General features: G+C 39.4%; 2 protein-coding genes across 5 annotated transcripts in view; one reads left to right on the top strand and one right to left on the bottom strand.

The window, feature by feature from the left end:
* Positions 1–8,679, bottom strand: part of LOC117249785 (gamma-aminobutyric acid receptor subunit alpha-5-like) — a 28,343-nt gene extending 19,664 nt beyond the window's left edge. Inside the window, exons 1-5 of the mRNA XM_033615503.2 lie at positions 8,520–8,679; positions 7,909–7,990; positions 7,075–7,199; positions 5,149–5,216; positions 3,736–3,956 (exon numbers count right to left, since the gene is read on the bottom strand). Coding sequence (XP_033471394.1) covers positions 3,736–3,956; positions 5,149–5,216; positions 7,075–7,199; positions 7,909–7,990; positions 8,520–8,544 — 521 coding nt within the window. The 5' untranslated portion in view covers positions 8,545–8,679. The remainder of the gene's footprint in view (positions 1–3,735; positions 3,957–5,148; positions 5,217–7,074; positions 7,200–7,908; positions 7,991–8,519) is intronic.
* The window catches only part of LOC117249783 (gamma-aminobutyric acid receptor subunit beta-3-like), an 81,702-nt gene that overhangs the window by 15,534 nt on the left and 48,386 nt on the right, over positions 1–17,782 (top strand). For 2 of the 4 annotated variants that reach the window (XM_033615500.2, XM_033615499.2), the window contains exons 2-4: positions 13,710–13,757; positions 16,668–16,759; positions 16,887–16,954. In XM_033615500.2, the coding sequence (XP_033471391.1) occupies positions 13,710–13,757; positions 16,668–16,759; positions 16,887–16,954 (208 nt within the window). Of the gene's footprint in view, positions 1–13,709; positions 13,758–16,146; positions 16,576–16,667; positions 16,760–16,886; positions 16,955–17,782 lie in introns of those variants that run through there. The other 2 variants (XM_033615502.2, XM_033615501.2) reach the window with 1 other exon arrangement.

Raw genomic sequence — 17,782 nt, 5'->3', positions numbered from 1 at the left:
TTATCTTCTTCTTCTTATTATTATTTTATTCTAATTTTTATTTTATTTTTAATTTATTTTATTTTTTGAACTTGAAAAATAAATAAATAAATAACAAATAAATAAATAAATTATTTCAATAATAATAATAATGATAATAATAAGAATGTAAAAATAGCAACAGCAGTTTTTTTGGCAAATAAATCGTTGCTGTACTTAAGAGTAAATATTATATGTAACTCCAGTTATGTTAGGAAATTAGATTTAAATTAGATTTTTGCTTAAAAAAAAAAAAATCAACTATTGCATTACTCTGATAAAACCCTTAAAAACAGAACAACATATAATGCAAACAGGCATATAGAGAAGCAAAAAAAGCTGTTGTTGAGTTTGCTGTAACCTGCAAGTGCCCAGATGGCCCGTGTGAATGTGTGTGTTTGTGTGTGTTTATGCGGGAAATAAAATCAGTGATGCCTGTGGTTAAGCTCCGCTGGTAATGACAAGCGCGGCACTGTAACAATTAGACGATTAAAAGCAACCTACTGCTGCTTCCTTTCAACTGGAATCTGATGCCATTTTTAGATTAGGGACTCTCTCTCATGCACACTCATGTGTACATGTTTGCATTCGGACACAGGCACAGATTTCCATAAAATGAACGTGCACACATACATGCGATCCCTCACTTGTTAAGCCCTGAGGTCAAAGTTGAGCGTCATTATAACTGATTAGTACAGACAACATGCTTGACACCCGCAGAGTGTGTTTATGTGTGCGTCAGACGCATGCGACAAGTCAGTGACTATAAATACGCCCATATTTAGATATGTATATATGTCAGGGTGGTTGCATATGGATAATCTGTCCTCCATCCAGCATGATTCTCCCTGTGGGTGGCACTGGTATCAGATAGAGTGCTCTCATCCGTGATACAGTCACTCTTAAGTCCTGCAGCTACAGTAACTCCTGAGGATAAGCACAGAATTATTCTAATTCTCTGGTGCAAAGGTCGCAGTGAGTCGCAGTGAGTATACAGACCGTATACCCTACGACAGTTTTATCACTCTAGTAATATTTTTGAACTGTCTTAGACCAAAGGACTAAAATATATGAATTTTGACAATGGGTGTAGTTCCCCTTTAAAGTTTTGAAGTTGTAAACACTGGTTGTTTAATTCATAGTGATCACCATCTGGTTGTCGGCCTGTTTCTTTCCTTTTTCCCCAATTTACCACGACACTGCTGCCAAAAACTGTAGTTCACAATGAGGCTGCTTTTCATAATGGATGATCTCCCCCTGAAGTTTTTTTTCCTCAAAACCAACATTTAAAGAGACACTTCCCTCTGGTGTTCATGTTTACCATATGATATTATATACATACTATATTGCATTTGATATTCTGTTATACTGCTGTACCATATTATGTTACATTATTTTACTAGATTATTACTATTACATTGCACCTTATCCCATACCGCAATCATATTTTTTTGTTATATTAATACAGACAACACTAAGTCTCATCACGTAAAGAAATACTTTGCTGATTTCCAACTAACTTTGTAGCATAACAATGGGGTACTTTGTATAACTAAAGTGTGGTAAACTTCCCTCCATTGGACCAGCGCCAGATCATCCAGCAAAAATCCATCTTAAACTACAGAATATACTTCCTGATTTTTGTACGTCAACTGCCACCACCAATGGAAAGAGTTTAGAAGTGACCGAACTCTGATCAAACTGTAAAACTACACAGCGCTGATCAAATAAACCAAGATTTTGTTACTGTTTTGTCTATTTCTCACCTATAATGTTTTTCAGAAACGTTTAGTGCACTGTTTAGCTGTAATATGAGAGTGTGTGAACAGGAAGTGGGCACCATACTGTTTCCTGTATTGTTAAACAGAGGCTGATTGAAAAGGTTTTTCAGGTTTTTAGTGCACTGTTTAGCTGTTAGTTTAGTGCACTGTTTAGCTGTGATATGAGAATTTGTGTACAGGAAGTGGCCACCATACTGTTTCCTGTATTGTTAAACAGAGGCTAATAAAACCAACCAACCAAGATTCTGTCACTACTTTACCTATCTCTCTTCTCAACTGTGTTTAGGAACAAATTTTAGTGTACTGTTTAACTTCAAAACAAGATTGTTTGTCACCATCTGGCCACCATACTGTATTTTTGTGTCAAAACGGGTGAGCTCTCATTACATAAAGCACCAGCAGGAGCATTATGGTTACTGTATTGCCTTTTCTCACCTATAATGTTTTCTAGAAACATTTTAGTGCACTGTATAGCTGTAATATAAGAGTTAGTGTACAGGAAGTGGCCACCATACTGTTTCCTGTATTTTTACACAGAGGCTGATACAACCAACCAACCAACCAACCAACCAAGAGTCCATCACTACGTTATCTATCTCTCTCCTAAAATGTGTTTATAAACATATTTTAGTGTACTGTTTAACTTCAATACAAGATTGTTTTATCACCATCTGGCCACCATATTGTATTTTTGTGTCAAAAAGGACAAGCTCACATTACATAATGCACCAGCAGGAGCATTATTGTTACTGTATTGCCTTTTCTCACCTAAAATGTTTTTCAGAAACGTTTTAGTGCACTGTTTAGCTGTAATATGAGAGTTAGTGAACAGGAAGTGGGCACCATACTTTTCCCTGTATTGTTAAACAGAAGCTGATACATCCAACCAACCAAGATTCTGTCACAACGTTACCTACCTCTCTCCTCAAATGTGTTTAGAAACATATTTTAGTGTACTGTTCAACTTCATTACAAGATTGTTTGTCACCATCTGGCCACCATATTGTATTTTTGTGTCAAAACAGACAAGCTCACGTTACATAATGGTCCAGCAGGGCCGTTTATTGTATATAGTTGTAAGTTTTCTACCTCTTGAGCAAAAGCTAATGCTACAGCCTTGATCTCTGTTAAGTATTTTTGTCTTTCTACTGTAAAGACAGCTCATATTATTCTGGTGTACGCTGTTAACCTAACACCAGACTCATGGCTGTTAATCATACAGTGTCACTTTACTCCCTAACTCTGTCTTTAATTGCGCTTGTAAAGTTAATATTTTTACTGCTGCTCCTATACTACTTGTTGTATTTATTCTTATTTTTTACTTCTATATTTATCCATATCTTATCATCTCATGTCATCATATTTCATACTGTCTCATAAAAGTCTCAATATGAGCTAAACTAAACTAAAAGAATTAGAAGAAATGCAAAATTTTACAGAAATATTTGCTATTTACTTCACTTTTACTGTAATACAGACTTTTCCAGGAGAGATCAAATGCCTGCGATTGGCCACTTGGTGACACTATTCTCCTGCAGTCTGAGAGAAACTACAGTGATAGAAGCCCTCTGTCTGTGTGTGACTCACAGTTCCAGCTGTATTGTGAATTATGTTGGCCTTGCTAGCTGTTTTTTCTTCGTTTCCATGTACTCTTAAAAACCCTCCCTTCGCTAACCTCCTATAAAAGCCGCAGCACACGTAAATGGGAGGTGTCCTCCATCTGATTTAAGGATTCTGAGACTCAATGCAGGCATAGAAACACTGTACCGCGAACCACAGTAAAGTGCAGATGTACCTCTCTGTGGTGAGCAACATATTTTGAATTGATGAAATCTATAAATGCAATAAGTGCCACCAACCTTGGACTGGAAGAAGTTTATTATTACTCACAGTGTTTTTAAATGTAGAAGGCAAACATGTTCATATGGATACTTACCTCATAGTGTAGAGCAAAGTGCCGTCATCCTGCAGCCTCAGCAGCTTGTTGGGCGTGGTCATGTTATGAGCGATAGACTTCTTGCCGTTAAGGAAGAAGGTATCCGGGGTCCAGATGTTGCTGGCCAGCAGGTTGTTTAACGGCAGCATCTCCATGGGCCCTTTGAAGCACAGACGCTCGTCCTTCCAGCTCTGACGGAAGAAGACATCAATTGTGTATTCCTGTGACGAGAGCAAAAGAAAAGGTTGCGGAGAGTTCTGCTGGAAAAGGCGAGAACTATGAGAGAAAGTAGCGAGAGCCATGTAATGTGCTGCACTCTGCTCCCATGTTTACCAATCTCTCTGATCTCTGATCATTTCATCCCAAACATGCTGAGGGGGTGCCGAAGGCAAAAGATCTTCCTCTGGATGGAGGGTTCACTGTGTCTGTTTCACTCTCAAGTTTCAGAGTGTTGTGTCTGGTGTGTATTTACCCTAAACTAGAATTTAAAGTTGCCTGTTGCCGCGTCATGTTCTTATATAGACTCATAAGATTTGGGTACTTTTACACCAAATCCTTCCTTAATTGTGGCATTTTCTTGTCACACTTCAGAGTTACAAATACATCCATTAAGACAGAAAAGCTAACTCTTTACACTCAATTGTCAATCAGCAGAAAACGCTCCAGCATTGTGCTTACTGTGACAGCAGCTCCTCCTTTATGACTTCATAAATCCACTAAGACTTTGCAGTTATGGTGATCAAACACTGCGGCGAAGAAATCCATCATAAATTTGCTCATGTGTGAAATATCGACCCACCCCGAGCTCAAAAAACAACACCAACAAACGAACAAGAAACAAATACTCCATCCCACAGAATAATGACACTGTTAGCAGGCTGACATATGAGCTTCTGTGGACCGCAAACCATTCAAGTCTCTTGCCACATTTCATTAATCAATCACGCGCCCTTGTCAATACCTTTTTTCAAGTCAATTATAGGGAAGTGGCAACTGCTGTGTCAAAGTGTGCCAGGGATATGGCAGGGTGTAATAGAGGATTTAATGAAAGAGGAGATTTAATGCATTTTGCTATCCAACTGGAACCATATAGTTCATAAGAGAATGGATTAATAAAGGGATGAATCAGTTGGAACAAGTTGGAATATACCGGCCACATTGCATTAAATCTTAAATGTTTAAGTCATCCACATTCATTCGGCCTCATTTACAAGAAACCATCTTCGAATGTCCTTCCAGGGGAACAGCGTGAGCAGTGATGTCAGTCTCATGAAATGTAAATACATGTTTTCCATCTATAAATACCTACTGGGTGGGCTTTGGAGACGTGTGTGTGTGTGTGTGTGTGTGTTTGTCGAGCTCAGCCAATCATTTTGTCCGCGTGTGTGCGGTGTTTGCTGCAGATGAACTCACCATCTCTGTGTCAGACACCGGGCCGAAGCTGGTGACGAATATATTCGTCTTGATCTCTGTGACGTTCTCTGTTGAGAGAGCGCAGGTGAGAGTGTGTGAGGGGTGGAGAGGTCACAAAAAAGCAATGAAAAGCATTGAAATTCAACTCACTTTGAAATGGACAAAAATATAAGATCCATATTGGCATAGGTGGAGATTTTTAGGGGGGACGCAGGGGACACAGCCCCTTCAGTATCCAGCACAATGCATTTTCCCCCCCATTAAAAGTAGCAGTGAACGTTGCACAACAAATTGAAGCAGCAAAGACACAAACTGGTGCAGAAAATTTCACCAGGATGCAGGAAAGTGAGTGTTTGATGCTCAAAGTTTAACGGAGGAGGAACCTCAAACCTCCTGTTTCAAGCTACACCCTTGATATTGGTCAGTGTCTTCCCCTAATATTTGAACCACAGCCACATAAAACATCTGTTAAAACTGGTGTAAAATCACATTTACTATATATTTACTGCATATATTCTGTATTTTGGAGTTTCATTTGTGGTCTACATGTCAGAAAATGGTGGAAAATGTCCGAGGTGATGCCTTGAAATCCTGATGTGTGTGACCAACAGCCCAAAACAGTGACAAAAAACCCCAAAAATCACATCAAAGTAGACAATTTTGACGTTTTTTTTTTTGCTTGAAAAATTACATAAACAATTATTCGATTATCAGAATAGTTGCTGATTTAGTTTCTGTCAAGCCACTAGTTGATTAGTAGCTGGAGCTCTGGTTTCAGAGGCATTTACACATTGATAAATATCAATTTCTAACAGAAAACTGGCTGCTTATGACTTTTAGAGCATGCCAGTAGTCTGAGCATTGAGCATTAACACCAGCATTTAAAAACCTGTGTCAGTTGAACGGCAGCGAAAGAATAACCCCCAAGTTTCTTTGATCACCACATGGGTTGGCTGGTGGGATTCATATCAGTATTCATATCAATCCAGACATTTCCATAACGTCTCTCACAATGCATTTCCTCTGAAGATGATGTAAAAAAAGGTAGCACATTATTTCATCTTCGTTTGTATCAGTAAAACCAACAAAATCTCTGCCATGCATATAAATCTCATGGTGAGCCTGGTTTGGGCACACTGGTGGAGAGCAGCTTGTTGAATGCTGAACGAAGGCCTGGATGTTTTTCTGGTATGTATTTATAGGCCCTCTTGTCAAGGGTAGCAACCGTTACCAGGATGTGAGAGCAGGCTTGTGCCATGACACATCACGCGTTCGGCATGAAAAAGCCGGGTTTCTTCCCATTATGGGACGAGTGCTGTATGTACATGGGAAACAAACTGAAGTGAGGACCGGTGTCACAAGGACGGATTTAAGAGCTGGTGGGGAAATCAGTGGAATAAATGCAGTAAGTGCCACGCCATTAGAGAACGGGGAGGTAGGGGTGGTGAACATGAAAAGCTTTTATTTCAGCGGGGCCTTCGAAAAGAAAAAAAAAGAAATCTCCATCTTTGAATGGCAATTTGTGGGCTCTCAAGGTTATCGCCTGTTGCCAGGGTGAAGAGCGTGAATGAAACACCACAGCACACTGAATTCAGACAGCCTGATTGATTCACTCTCCTTACCATGGCGGTGTACAAGGAAAGCGTTTATAATCCTCGCCACAGCATCTGACATGTGTGTGCCTTCACCTGAGCCGACAAGGGGGCAAAATTCCATGTGCGCTCACACAGTTTCTACCCATGTTATCTGCCAGTCTCACAGCAGTTTCCCATGAATCAGTGCATGTAATTGCATCAGGAAATGGGGTCTCCCATGGTAGAGTCCAGGTTAACAGGTTAGGTTATCACGTCAGCATCATGATGTTACAATGTAAGTGGTGCTTTCAAATAAAAGGCGCTAAAATGAGAAATAAGATCCCCAGCAAACCTCCAAGCCCTGGCCGCAGCCTGTTGTCATAACCCTCAAGGAGCCCGTCCAGGATCTGGGTGAAAACCGTGCTGTTGTCGTTGGTGACTGCCTCCTTCTGAGCCTCTGAGGAGGACAGGCAGACGCTGGGAGAGGAGAGGAGACAAGGGAACACGAGTAAAGACACTCACAATATCCTGGCGCTGGTTAAACTCCAGGACGTCAAACATGACATGGTTATTGTGATTAATTAGCTTGCCGCATTAAGGACAGGCTTGTTGTGATTAATTATTGAACATAAGCACTGCTTACAACTACCAGTAGAGATAATTAAGGCTTTGACATGTGATCCAAATATAAACAAATGAGTTCCCCTGCTAAATAAGGCAAGAAGCGAGGCATTATGTCTGGAGGATGAGCACATCCTCTGTGGCAAGAAAATGAGGGAAATTACTTCTTTTTCCTTTGTGCAAAGGACACTGTGTTCACGCACAGGAGGGTTACGAACATGTGATTTAAAAGCCATTGATCTACTCAGATGAGAGTGGACTATTCCAGTGATTTACTGACAGCATCACCGAAGATCTTTTTCGCTTTCCTTGAGTGCAGGATGGCCACTTAAGCGGTGATGTAGCAGAGTGCAGATCGGATGTGCGATTAAGAGAGGAGGGCAGAGCTGGCAGGGATCCTCAGCAAATACAAATATATGGGAATATACACGGGAGACATTTACAGAACAGCACATGGAGTGAACAGAATTTACGCCAAATGGCAACTTTACATAGCTTTTATTTGCATTCCTCTTTAAAGCTTCACATTTTGTAACAATCACTGTTTCAGCTACATCATGTTTACCTATTTTGCCATCCACACAGGAGCAGGAGGGAAAGCACAAGCCTTGCCATGACTGAAACTGTGCCCATTTTGTCGTTCAGAGCTGTAACACACATCCACAGACACAAAACACAACACATTTGCATCAGAAAAAGCACCAAATATCATAACAGTGTTTCACTCTCCTCGAAACATGATCAGCTAAAAGGTCTGGCAATCCCAACTCACACAAAGAAACTCTTCACCCCGGCTGCATACAGAGGCAGACCATTACAGGAATCAGTAAATCAAGTGGTGGGACAATCTGCTCAATGAGGCTGCAACTCTTTAACATCCACCTCACAGTGCTCACTGATACTGTACATGCTGGGATGTGATAAGGAAAACATATAATAGGTGTATTGTTTCTGCAGTGTTATCCCCATTGTGTAAAGCTACCACTGCGTTTGAATCCAGCGCATTACAATTCACACGGGCCACCCCCCCCCCCCCCCCCCCCCCCCCCCCCCCGCCCCTCCACCATCACCTTTTCCCCCACTCTCCATCACCAAAAACATGCATCTCCATCCTATTCCTATGTGCCATGCTGTGTCTAATTATAAAAAGCCAGAGGGGAGAAAAGGGGGTGCTACCTGAATGCAGATCCATCCCCACCATGGTGTATGTTTTGGGGCTGCTCTTCCCCAAGCAGCGATTGGAGGCTGGGGGTCTCCGTCGGCGGTGTTGAGACTGGGTTCAATCACCTAATCCCCGTCGGTTCTTCTCCTCAGCTTCTCCACCATGCGCTGTTTCTCTCTCTCTCTCTCCTCTCTGTGTCTGCTCTCTCTCTCTCTCTCTCTGTCAGCGTTTCCCCATCAGGCGGTGTTGTAGTAGTCTGTCTGGTATCCTCCTCCTATAGGCTACACCGCCTTCCTTCTTTAGTGCCTGCTGCACCGCATCTCCTGCATCGCCTCCAGAGGTGTTGCAGCAGCAGCAGCAGCAGCGGGGCAGGGGCAGCATCACACGGGCAGCCCGCTCGCTCTCATCCGCCAGCCTCGGAGCAGACTGGATTCACTCCACATTTTTATCCGTCTCTTTCGCTATACCGCCTACTGCCGGTGCGAGAGAATGGAGTGCTGCAACAGAGGCTAATCATTTTGATAATAGGTGCTGCCCATTGGCGGGTCGGGAGGAGGAGGCGCGCTGGCTGTGGAGCTGAGGGTGGGGAGGTGGGGAGTCAGATGTTAACAAAATCAGGTGCGGGTTTTCAAACCCTGTCCCGCAATTGACGCTTTGTCAGTCAGTAAGGCAATTAAAGAAGCATTAAGCCACCAATTCTCATTTACATGTTTTGTCATCCCTGACAGATACAACTCATGCACCCCTTCTTCACCTCCTGTCATGGTCCAAATGGGTTTAAAATGGATGTTATCTAGCACCAATATATCAAGATACAGTAGCTATATTGTTTTCACAAACTAATGAGTAGCCTAGGTCGAACATTTTAGCCTCTTATCCATGAGGTTTAGCCTAATTACATTACAACTATCACCATGACTTTTAGCGTTTTCACAGGTGTAATAATTTTAGCATTGCAACTTTAACAATGTATCCAATACGTGTAGTTAGCTTTTTCAACTATAGTTAGACGACTTGATACTGTTTTCACAAACTATTTCAACAGTTAGGCTACCCATTAGTTAGCTATCCATTTCAACCATTTATCAATTGCTGCCACCTGTTTCATTTCCTTATCCATGAATTAGCTTAGCTCTGCTAGTCATTTATCAATTACTTCCGGCATGCTAACTATTTAAACTAGTTTCATTAGCTAGCTAACTAGCCTACTTAAACTGTTTGTTCATCACTTCTACCTAACAAAACTTTTTTTGCTAGTATTAGCTAACTATTTATTCAAATTTATTCATGACTAGCCTACTTTTAGCTAACTACTTTCAACAGTTTATCAATTATTTGTTGCTAACTAAAATTAGGCTACTTTTAGCTCAACTGTTGATTCATTACTTTTAGCAAACTATTTCAACTGTTGTCCATTAGTTTAGCTATCCATTTAAATCATTTGTCAACTGCTGCTAGCTGTTTCATTTCTTTGTCCATTAGCTCTGTTAGCCATTTATCAAATCGTTTTAACGTGCTAGCTATTTAAACTCTTTTCATTACTCGTAGCTAACTACTTAAACTGTTTATTCATTACTTTAAGCTAACTATTTAAATGGTTTATTTGTTAATTTAGTCTGACATGCCAAGTCTTAGCTAACAATTCTGTTTTTGCTAGTTTAAGTTAACTATTTACACAGTTTATTCATTACAAGCCTACTTTTAGCTAACTACTTTAAATAATTTATCTATTATGTGTGGCTAACTAACTATTTAAACTGTTGATTCATTACTTCTAGCAAACTATTTCAACTGTTATCCATTAGTTTAGCTATCCATTTCAACCATTTATCAACTGCTGCTAGCCATTTCATTTCTTTATCCATTAATTAGCTTTGCTATGCTAGCCATTTATCAATTAGTTTTAGCATGCTTAGCCATTACTTTTAGCTAGCTATCTAAATTTTTTCAGCACTTGTAGCTAACTATTTAAACTGTTTTTTCATTACTTTAACTATTTAAATGATGTATTTGTTCATTTTAGGTAACAGTGTGAGCCATTTACAAATTATAGCTAACAATTCAAACTGTTTATTCATTAGTTTTAGCTAACTAAACTGTTGTTGGTTTTTTTGTTTTTTTTTTGCTAATTTTAGCTAACTATTCACACAAGTTATTCATTACTAGCCTACTTTTAGCTAACTACTTTCAACAGTTTATCAATTATTTGTTGCTAACTAAAATTAGGCTACTTTTAGCTCAACTGTTGATTCATTACTTTTAGCAAACTATTTCAACTGTTGTCCATTAGTTTAGCTATCCATTTAAATCATTTGTCAACTGCTGCTAGCTGTTTCATTTCTTTGTCCATTAGCTCTGTTAGCCATTTATCAAATCGTTTTAACGTGCTAGCTATTTAAACTCTTTTCATTACTCGTAGCTAACTACTTAAACTGTTTATTCATTACTTTAAGCTAACTATTTAAATGGTGTATTTGTTAATTTAGTCTGACATGCCAAGTCTTAGCTAACAATTCTGTTTTTGCTAGTTTAAGTTAACTATTTACACAGTTTATTCATTACAAGCCTACTTTTAGCTAACTACTTTAAATAATTTATCTATTACGTGTGGCTAACTAACTATTTAAACTGTTGATTCATTACTTCTAGCAAACTATTTCAACTGTTATCCATTAGTTTAGCTATCCATTTCAACCATTTATCAAATGCTGCTAGCCGTTTCATTTCTTTATCCATTAATTAGCTTTGCTATGCTAGCCATTTATCAATTAGTTTTAGCATGCTTAGCCATTACTTTTAGCTAGCTATCTAAATTTTTTCAGCACTTGTAGCTAACTATTTAAACTGTTTTTTCATTACTTTAACTATTTAAATGATGTATTTGTTCATTTTAGGTAACAGTGTGAGCCATTTACAAATTGTAGCTAACAATTCAAACTGTTTATTCATTAGTTTTAGCTAACTAAACTGTTGTTTTTTTTTTTTTTTTTTTTTTTTTTGCTAATTTTAGCTAACTATTCACACAAGTTATTCATTACTAGCCTACTTTTAGCTAACTACTTTCAACAGTTTATCAATTATTTGTTGCTAACTAAAATTAGGCTACTTTTAGCTCAACTGTTGATTCATTACTTTTAGCAAACTATTTCAACTGTTGTCCATTAGTTTAGCTATCCATTTAAATCATTTGTCAACTGCTGCTAGCTGTTTCATTTCTTTGTCCATTAGCTCTGTTAGCCATTTATCAAAATGTTTTAACGTGCTAGCTATTTAAACTCTTTTCATTACTCATAGCTAACTACTTAAACTGTTTATTCATTACTTTAAGCTAACTATTTAAATGGTGTATTTGTTAATTTAGTCTGACATGCCAAGTCTTAGCTAACAATTCTGTTTTTGCTAGTTTAAGTTAACTATTTACACAGTTTATTCATTACAAGCCTACTTTTAGCTAACTACTTTAAATAATTTATCTATTACGTGTGGCTAACTAACTATTTAAACTGTTGATTCATTACTTCTAGCAAACTATTTCAACTGTTATCCATTAGTTTAGCTATCCATTTCAACCATTTATCAACTGCTGCTAGCCGTTTCATTTCTTTATCCATTAATTAGCTTTGCTATGCTAGCCATTTATCAATTAGTTTTAGCATGCTTAGCCATTACTTTTAGCCAGCTATCTAAATTTTTTCAGCACTTGTAGCTAACTATTTAAACTGTTTTTTCATTACTTTAACTATTTAAATGATGTATTTGTTCATTTTAGGTAACAGTGTAAGCCATTTACAAATTGTAGCTAACAATTCAAACTGTTTATTCATTAGTTTTAGCTAACTAAACTGTTTTGTTTTGTTTTTTGCTAATTTTAGCTAACTATTCACACAAATTATTCATTACTAGCCCACCTTTAGCTAAGATATTTAAACAGTTTATCTAGGCTATAGCTAACTAAACTTTTTCCCATCACTTTGAGCAATTTAAATGGTGGATTCATTAGCCTACCTCTAGCAAACTATTTACACAGTTTTTACTTTCAGCAGCCATATCAAACATGACTAGCAGCCTATACTTTTATCCGACTTTTCTGCTGGCTTGTTAGCTAGCTTCATGTAGCCTACTCTTTATGTGCTCTAGCTAATTAGCTGAGCTACTTTTCAGATTTACTACCACACACCAAGCTGCCAACTACAAGTATCCCCAATGGTACAAGCACCCCTGGATGAGAATTACTGGCACAAAATGTGAGAGTTGATAGATTGTCACAGGAAAAATGAGAGATAAGATTTTAAAAAAAAAAAAAAAAAAAAAAAAAGCAGCAGTGGTTGTTTTGACGGAGTCCGTGAGGTGTCACGGAGGAAGAAAACAATTAGTCTATGTGCTGACTGAGTGTGAAGCTTAGTCAACTCACTATTTGCTTTTTATCTTTTTTCCTTTGTCATGAATTTGCATACTGTAGGCACCGTCAAAAAAACACAAGCGCTCCCATATAAATCCTCCTCAATAAAGTCTCAGACCGAAGCACTTATCATCCTGACGGTTGCCATAAGAGGGTAGCCGAGTTCCATGTTTCGTAGATGATAATTAGTGTCTCATATTTAACCTCCCTCCACTCTCCTTAATCCGTCTGGAGGTGCAGTGTGTGGATGAGAGAGAGCTGCGGCCGAGACATCTAAGAAACATCAATGTGTCCCCTCAGGAGGCTGATTTCAGCATCACGGACAGCTCCTGCACTGTGATGATGACCGGCTGGACACGTGTGTGAGGGGAAGGGGGGAGAAATACACGCGCGCGCGCGTGTGTGTGTGCAGATGAGAAAGTGGGGGTGAGGGGCTCTCCCAGAGGAAATCGACTGCCTTTCAATATTTGCCCTGCAGGCATCCCACTGTTTTATATTCCTGCTTTACTGCAGGCTACAACCTTAGTATAAGCAGGAGAGCACAGATCAATCAACACACACTACATACCAGGGAGAGTTAAACCAACACACACACACACACACACACACACACACACACACACACACCTTTTAAGGTTATAAACTTACGAACCATAAATAAAAAAGTCATTATAAAGGATATCTTAAAGGAAAACTCCCTATTTGTTAACATTAATGGCTGTGATAGAAACCATTAACGCATATTAATGTTTTAATTGGCTACAAGCTCCTTTATCATTAATGATGTCATCACCCTTTCTTCCAGGAACGCTGTTGACGGAAACAAGAAGTTGTTCGCCATCTATGACACGAGGTAGGAAATGTCACAACAACACACACATGATTAATTAATGAGCTTCTCCGACTGCGTGTGTGTGTGTCGCGCGCGCGCACACGCACGCGGTCCTAATTATCCACGGAATGTCTGGCGACTCCAATATTCCTCAACCTAAATAATGTACGGTGCCACAGAGCCCAGCGTTTCAGATAAGGAAAAGAGACCCTTATAGGTAATTAACAGGCTAATCAATCACGGGCATCGATTAATAGGCTGATAAATGCAGCCTGTCCCTCCTCGATATTGTTCGGGTCCCGCCATTTTTATAGGAAACACAGGGGAAGGGGATTGGCGCAGATGGAGTGAGGAGCACTGTAAAAAATGTCCATCTTAACAAGGCAGTTGGTGTGATACTGGGGTTCATTTTACTGAGGAAAAATCAATTGAATAAACTCTATTGTTTTTTTGTTTTGTTTTGTTTTTTACAGTAAAAGTAATTTTCTAGCCTAAAAACCAATAAGCAAAGTTGAAGAGATCAATTTATTTTAATAGATAAAAAATTGAATATAATCTTGAAAAATGATTTATATCCCACATAGATGCAAAATGATCTCACCTATGAAAAAAAAAATATTGGCAGAGCACTATGGTGGTTTTACACATATAATAGTCATGGGGAATACGGCTCTGCCCATGAAAAAAATTGTATAGTGTTCTCTTTGGCTTTTAAAGTCTCCATTTATGTCATCACAAAAACCCCAGTGATGTCATTGGGGTTGTCTCAAATTGGGCTTGAGACTTCAAATTTGTCTGGGCTGTCTAAAAAAATTAAGTTTGAAATCTGGGGGTAGTAATATTTTGCAAATTTAATTTAAGAAGACAAGTTGAGGTGATTTTGTAGTGATTCAACTTGTCTTTTCAAATTCAGTCGACAGTGGCAGCACGGACACTAACCTAAGTTCGAACAAGTACTTTATTTTGACAGTGTAGCACTTAAAAAACAAACAAACAAACAAACAAAGAAAAACATAGGACTCACATTTTTAACTAAAAAAAATTGTTTCAAAGTTGCTGAGCTGCATTATGGGAATTGTAGGACCCAGTGTTTTTGAAGTTTGAGGCATACTGTAGAGTCTAAAAGTCAACATATCTTGACCTCTGATGGTTTAATTTTGGCCATTCCTTGTTAAAATCTGTCTCTTGTGAGTCCCATAATGTAATCAAGTGTATTGCTAAATTACAGAGTGATTCTTTAACACCCACATCCTACCAGTTTATACACCAACTAACTTTTAAAAAAACAGTAAATGTCTGGGCTGCCTTAAAACATTAAGTTGACTAACTTTAAGAGGGAAAGTTGAGGTAATTTTGTAATGATTCAACTTGTCTTTTCAAATTCAGTCAACTTACATTTTAAAGGCACCCTGGACACTATCCCAAGTTAGAAAAAAATGCTCTATTTTTACAGCACTTAAAAAAAGCAAGACAAACAAACAAAAAAAATCAAACAAAAAAACAGGACTTACTGGCTATTTGAAAAAAAAAATACTTAACAATTTTAACTGAAAAAAAAAATCTGTGCATTATAGGCACTGTAGGATACAGTGTTTTTGAAGTTTGGGACATACTGTAGAGACTAAAAGTCAACATATCTTGGCGAGAAACTATTTGTTTTTTACTTAAAAAAAAGTTAGTGGCCGGGCTGCCGTAAAAATTTGACTAAATTTGAGAAAACGAGTTGAAGTAATTTTGTAATGTTGTCTTTTAGAATGCAGTCAACTTGTGTTTTTAAGGCAGCCTGGACACAACCCTAAGTTAGAACAAAAACTTTATTTTTACAGTATAGCACATAAAAAAAAAAACAAACAAACAAACAAACAAACAAAAAACAGGACTTACTGGCTATTTTGAAAAAAACAAACAAACAAACAAACAAAAAAAAAAAAAAAACAACAACAACATAATTTTACTGGGGAACCATTCAGGGAGAGCTGAACCATTCAGGGAGAGCTGAATGAAAAGATGCTACTGAGGTGCATTATGGGATTTGTATGATCCACTGTTTTTTGAGTTTGAGGCATAGTGTAGGAGCTAAAATCAGTGTATCTTGGCCTCTACTGGTTTGATTTTCACCATTCCTTTTTATATCTGTCTCTTGTGAGTCCCACAACTTAATAAAAGTGCATTGCTAAATTACTGGAGGGACCCTTTAATCCGATCAATTTACATCACCTACAAAAGACGGAGGTGTTAGCTGTTAAAAAAATATTTAAGAACTTTTTTTTTTATTAAATCAGAAAGGAAACTAAGCTCTACCTGTTGGAATATTTTCCTGCACATATTTCAGAAAGCACTAAATAATAAAAGCCCTAAATATACAGCCTATACCGCAGCTACTGGTGGGTATTTTTTACAGTGTGCAAGTGTTGGGCTACGTCTCTCATTTGAACAAGCCGAGTGCCTTCACCGCCACCAGCAGCAGCATCCCTGTGCACCCTCCTCATCAATATGCGCTTCAGCTCCTGAATGTAAGAGCCTCTTCTCCTTGCACAGTCAGACACGGAGCCAGTGTTCACGCCGGGGAGGCGATGTCTGCCCATATTTCATATCTGACTCCATCCACAGCGAGCTGCTGACTTTTATCCCCCTTTTTCTCAGTCGACTTTCTCCTCTCGGGCAATCAATGGATTTACTCTGATTTGCGTCCGGAACCGTCTCGACTGTTGCTGTCGCTGTAAACAACGGGGGAAAGAGAAACAAACAGGAGCAGGGTGATGTTTGCTTTGCACAGGGTTCGTCAATTCCGCGTCTTGTCCGCACTGGTTGTCGGTTCCATTGTGTGTTGCGCGAAAAGGTGAGTGCTTTTGTCATTCTGTGAAGTCAAGGTTATTGCATGGCACAGGAGTCAAGGTGATGTTTGCCCTCTTGTTTGTGCTGTCCTTCCAGCGTCAATGAACCGGGCAACATGTCATTCGTGAAGGAGACGGTGGATAAACTACTGAAGGGATATGATATCCGACTGAGGCCGGACTTTGGAGGTATGTGCCGCGTTATTTACCTCCCTTCACGCCTCAGGCAGCTTTATTTTTGGCGCCATTCACAGTGTTGTGGTCAGGTGTAGAGGTGTAGGCCTATATACATAACCTGCTGTTTAACCTCTTCCAGGGGCCCCTGTTGCAGTCGGGATGAGCATAGACGTGGCCAGCATAGACATGGTGTCAGAAGTCAACATGGTGAGTGCAATCACACAGGAGACACTGCTTCTCTGGGTTTACTCGACCGCATAATACATGCAGTCCTGCCTCTGTACATTGGCACTCACACAACACGCAGCTCGCTCACTGGAGTTGCAAGTGCTGATGTAAATCCAGTTTTTCCTCCCGAGCCATTATGTGATGCTCAGATGGATGGGCTCGGTTTCCTGTAAGCAGTGAAACATCTTTATCGTAGTGTTACCTTACATGCAGAGCTGGGGTGTAAAAAATAAACATAACACAGCTCCCAACAATGCTCATCCTCAGACAGTGGCTCACTTAGGGAATAGATCAGAGCTGCAACAATGGTTTCAGCAATCAATACAGTCCACATACAATGCAGGAGGGAAGCACTGGTAACGTTGGAGTCTTCACTCTCAGTTTAAATGTTTTTTATCCCAGCCGCTGCTTGTTAACCTTCAGAGCCACAGTGTTGCAGGAGCGTCCTCCCATGAGGCCCCCTGAGCGGCGAGCTATCAGGGAGCTCTGATTGGATTTGCTAATTTGTGAGCTGGATGCAGTTTGGCCCGTGTTGACACGTGTCCCCACATGCAGGAAAGTAACTTCAGGCTATTGTATCTTAAAATATCAGCCGGCGATGACCCACATTGCATCAGAAACGAGCGACGCCTTCTCGCCACATTGGCCACGTTTTCAGTCCCTTTGCAGGAATTGTTCGAAATTGCTTCGGATCCACAGTCGCTGATTCCAGATCAACACCTCTGCTCTGACACATTTCACGGGCCATTGCCTGTGTAGGTGTTACCGTTATGACTTTTATTAGACATGATGGCTGGTGAGCTTATG

This window comes from Epinephelus lanceolatus, chromosome 24 (genome assembly GCF_041903045.1).
Source record: "Epinephelus lanceolatus isolate andai-2023 chromosome 24, ASM4190304v1, whole genome shotgun sequence".
Classification (NCBI taxonomy): Eukaryota; Metazoa; Chordata; class Actinopteri; order Perciformes; family Serranidae; genus Epinephelus; species Epinephelus lanceolatus.
This window is presented reverse-complemented; position numbering and strand designations above follow the sequence as displayed.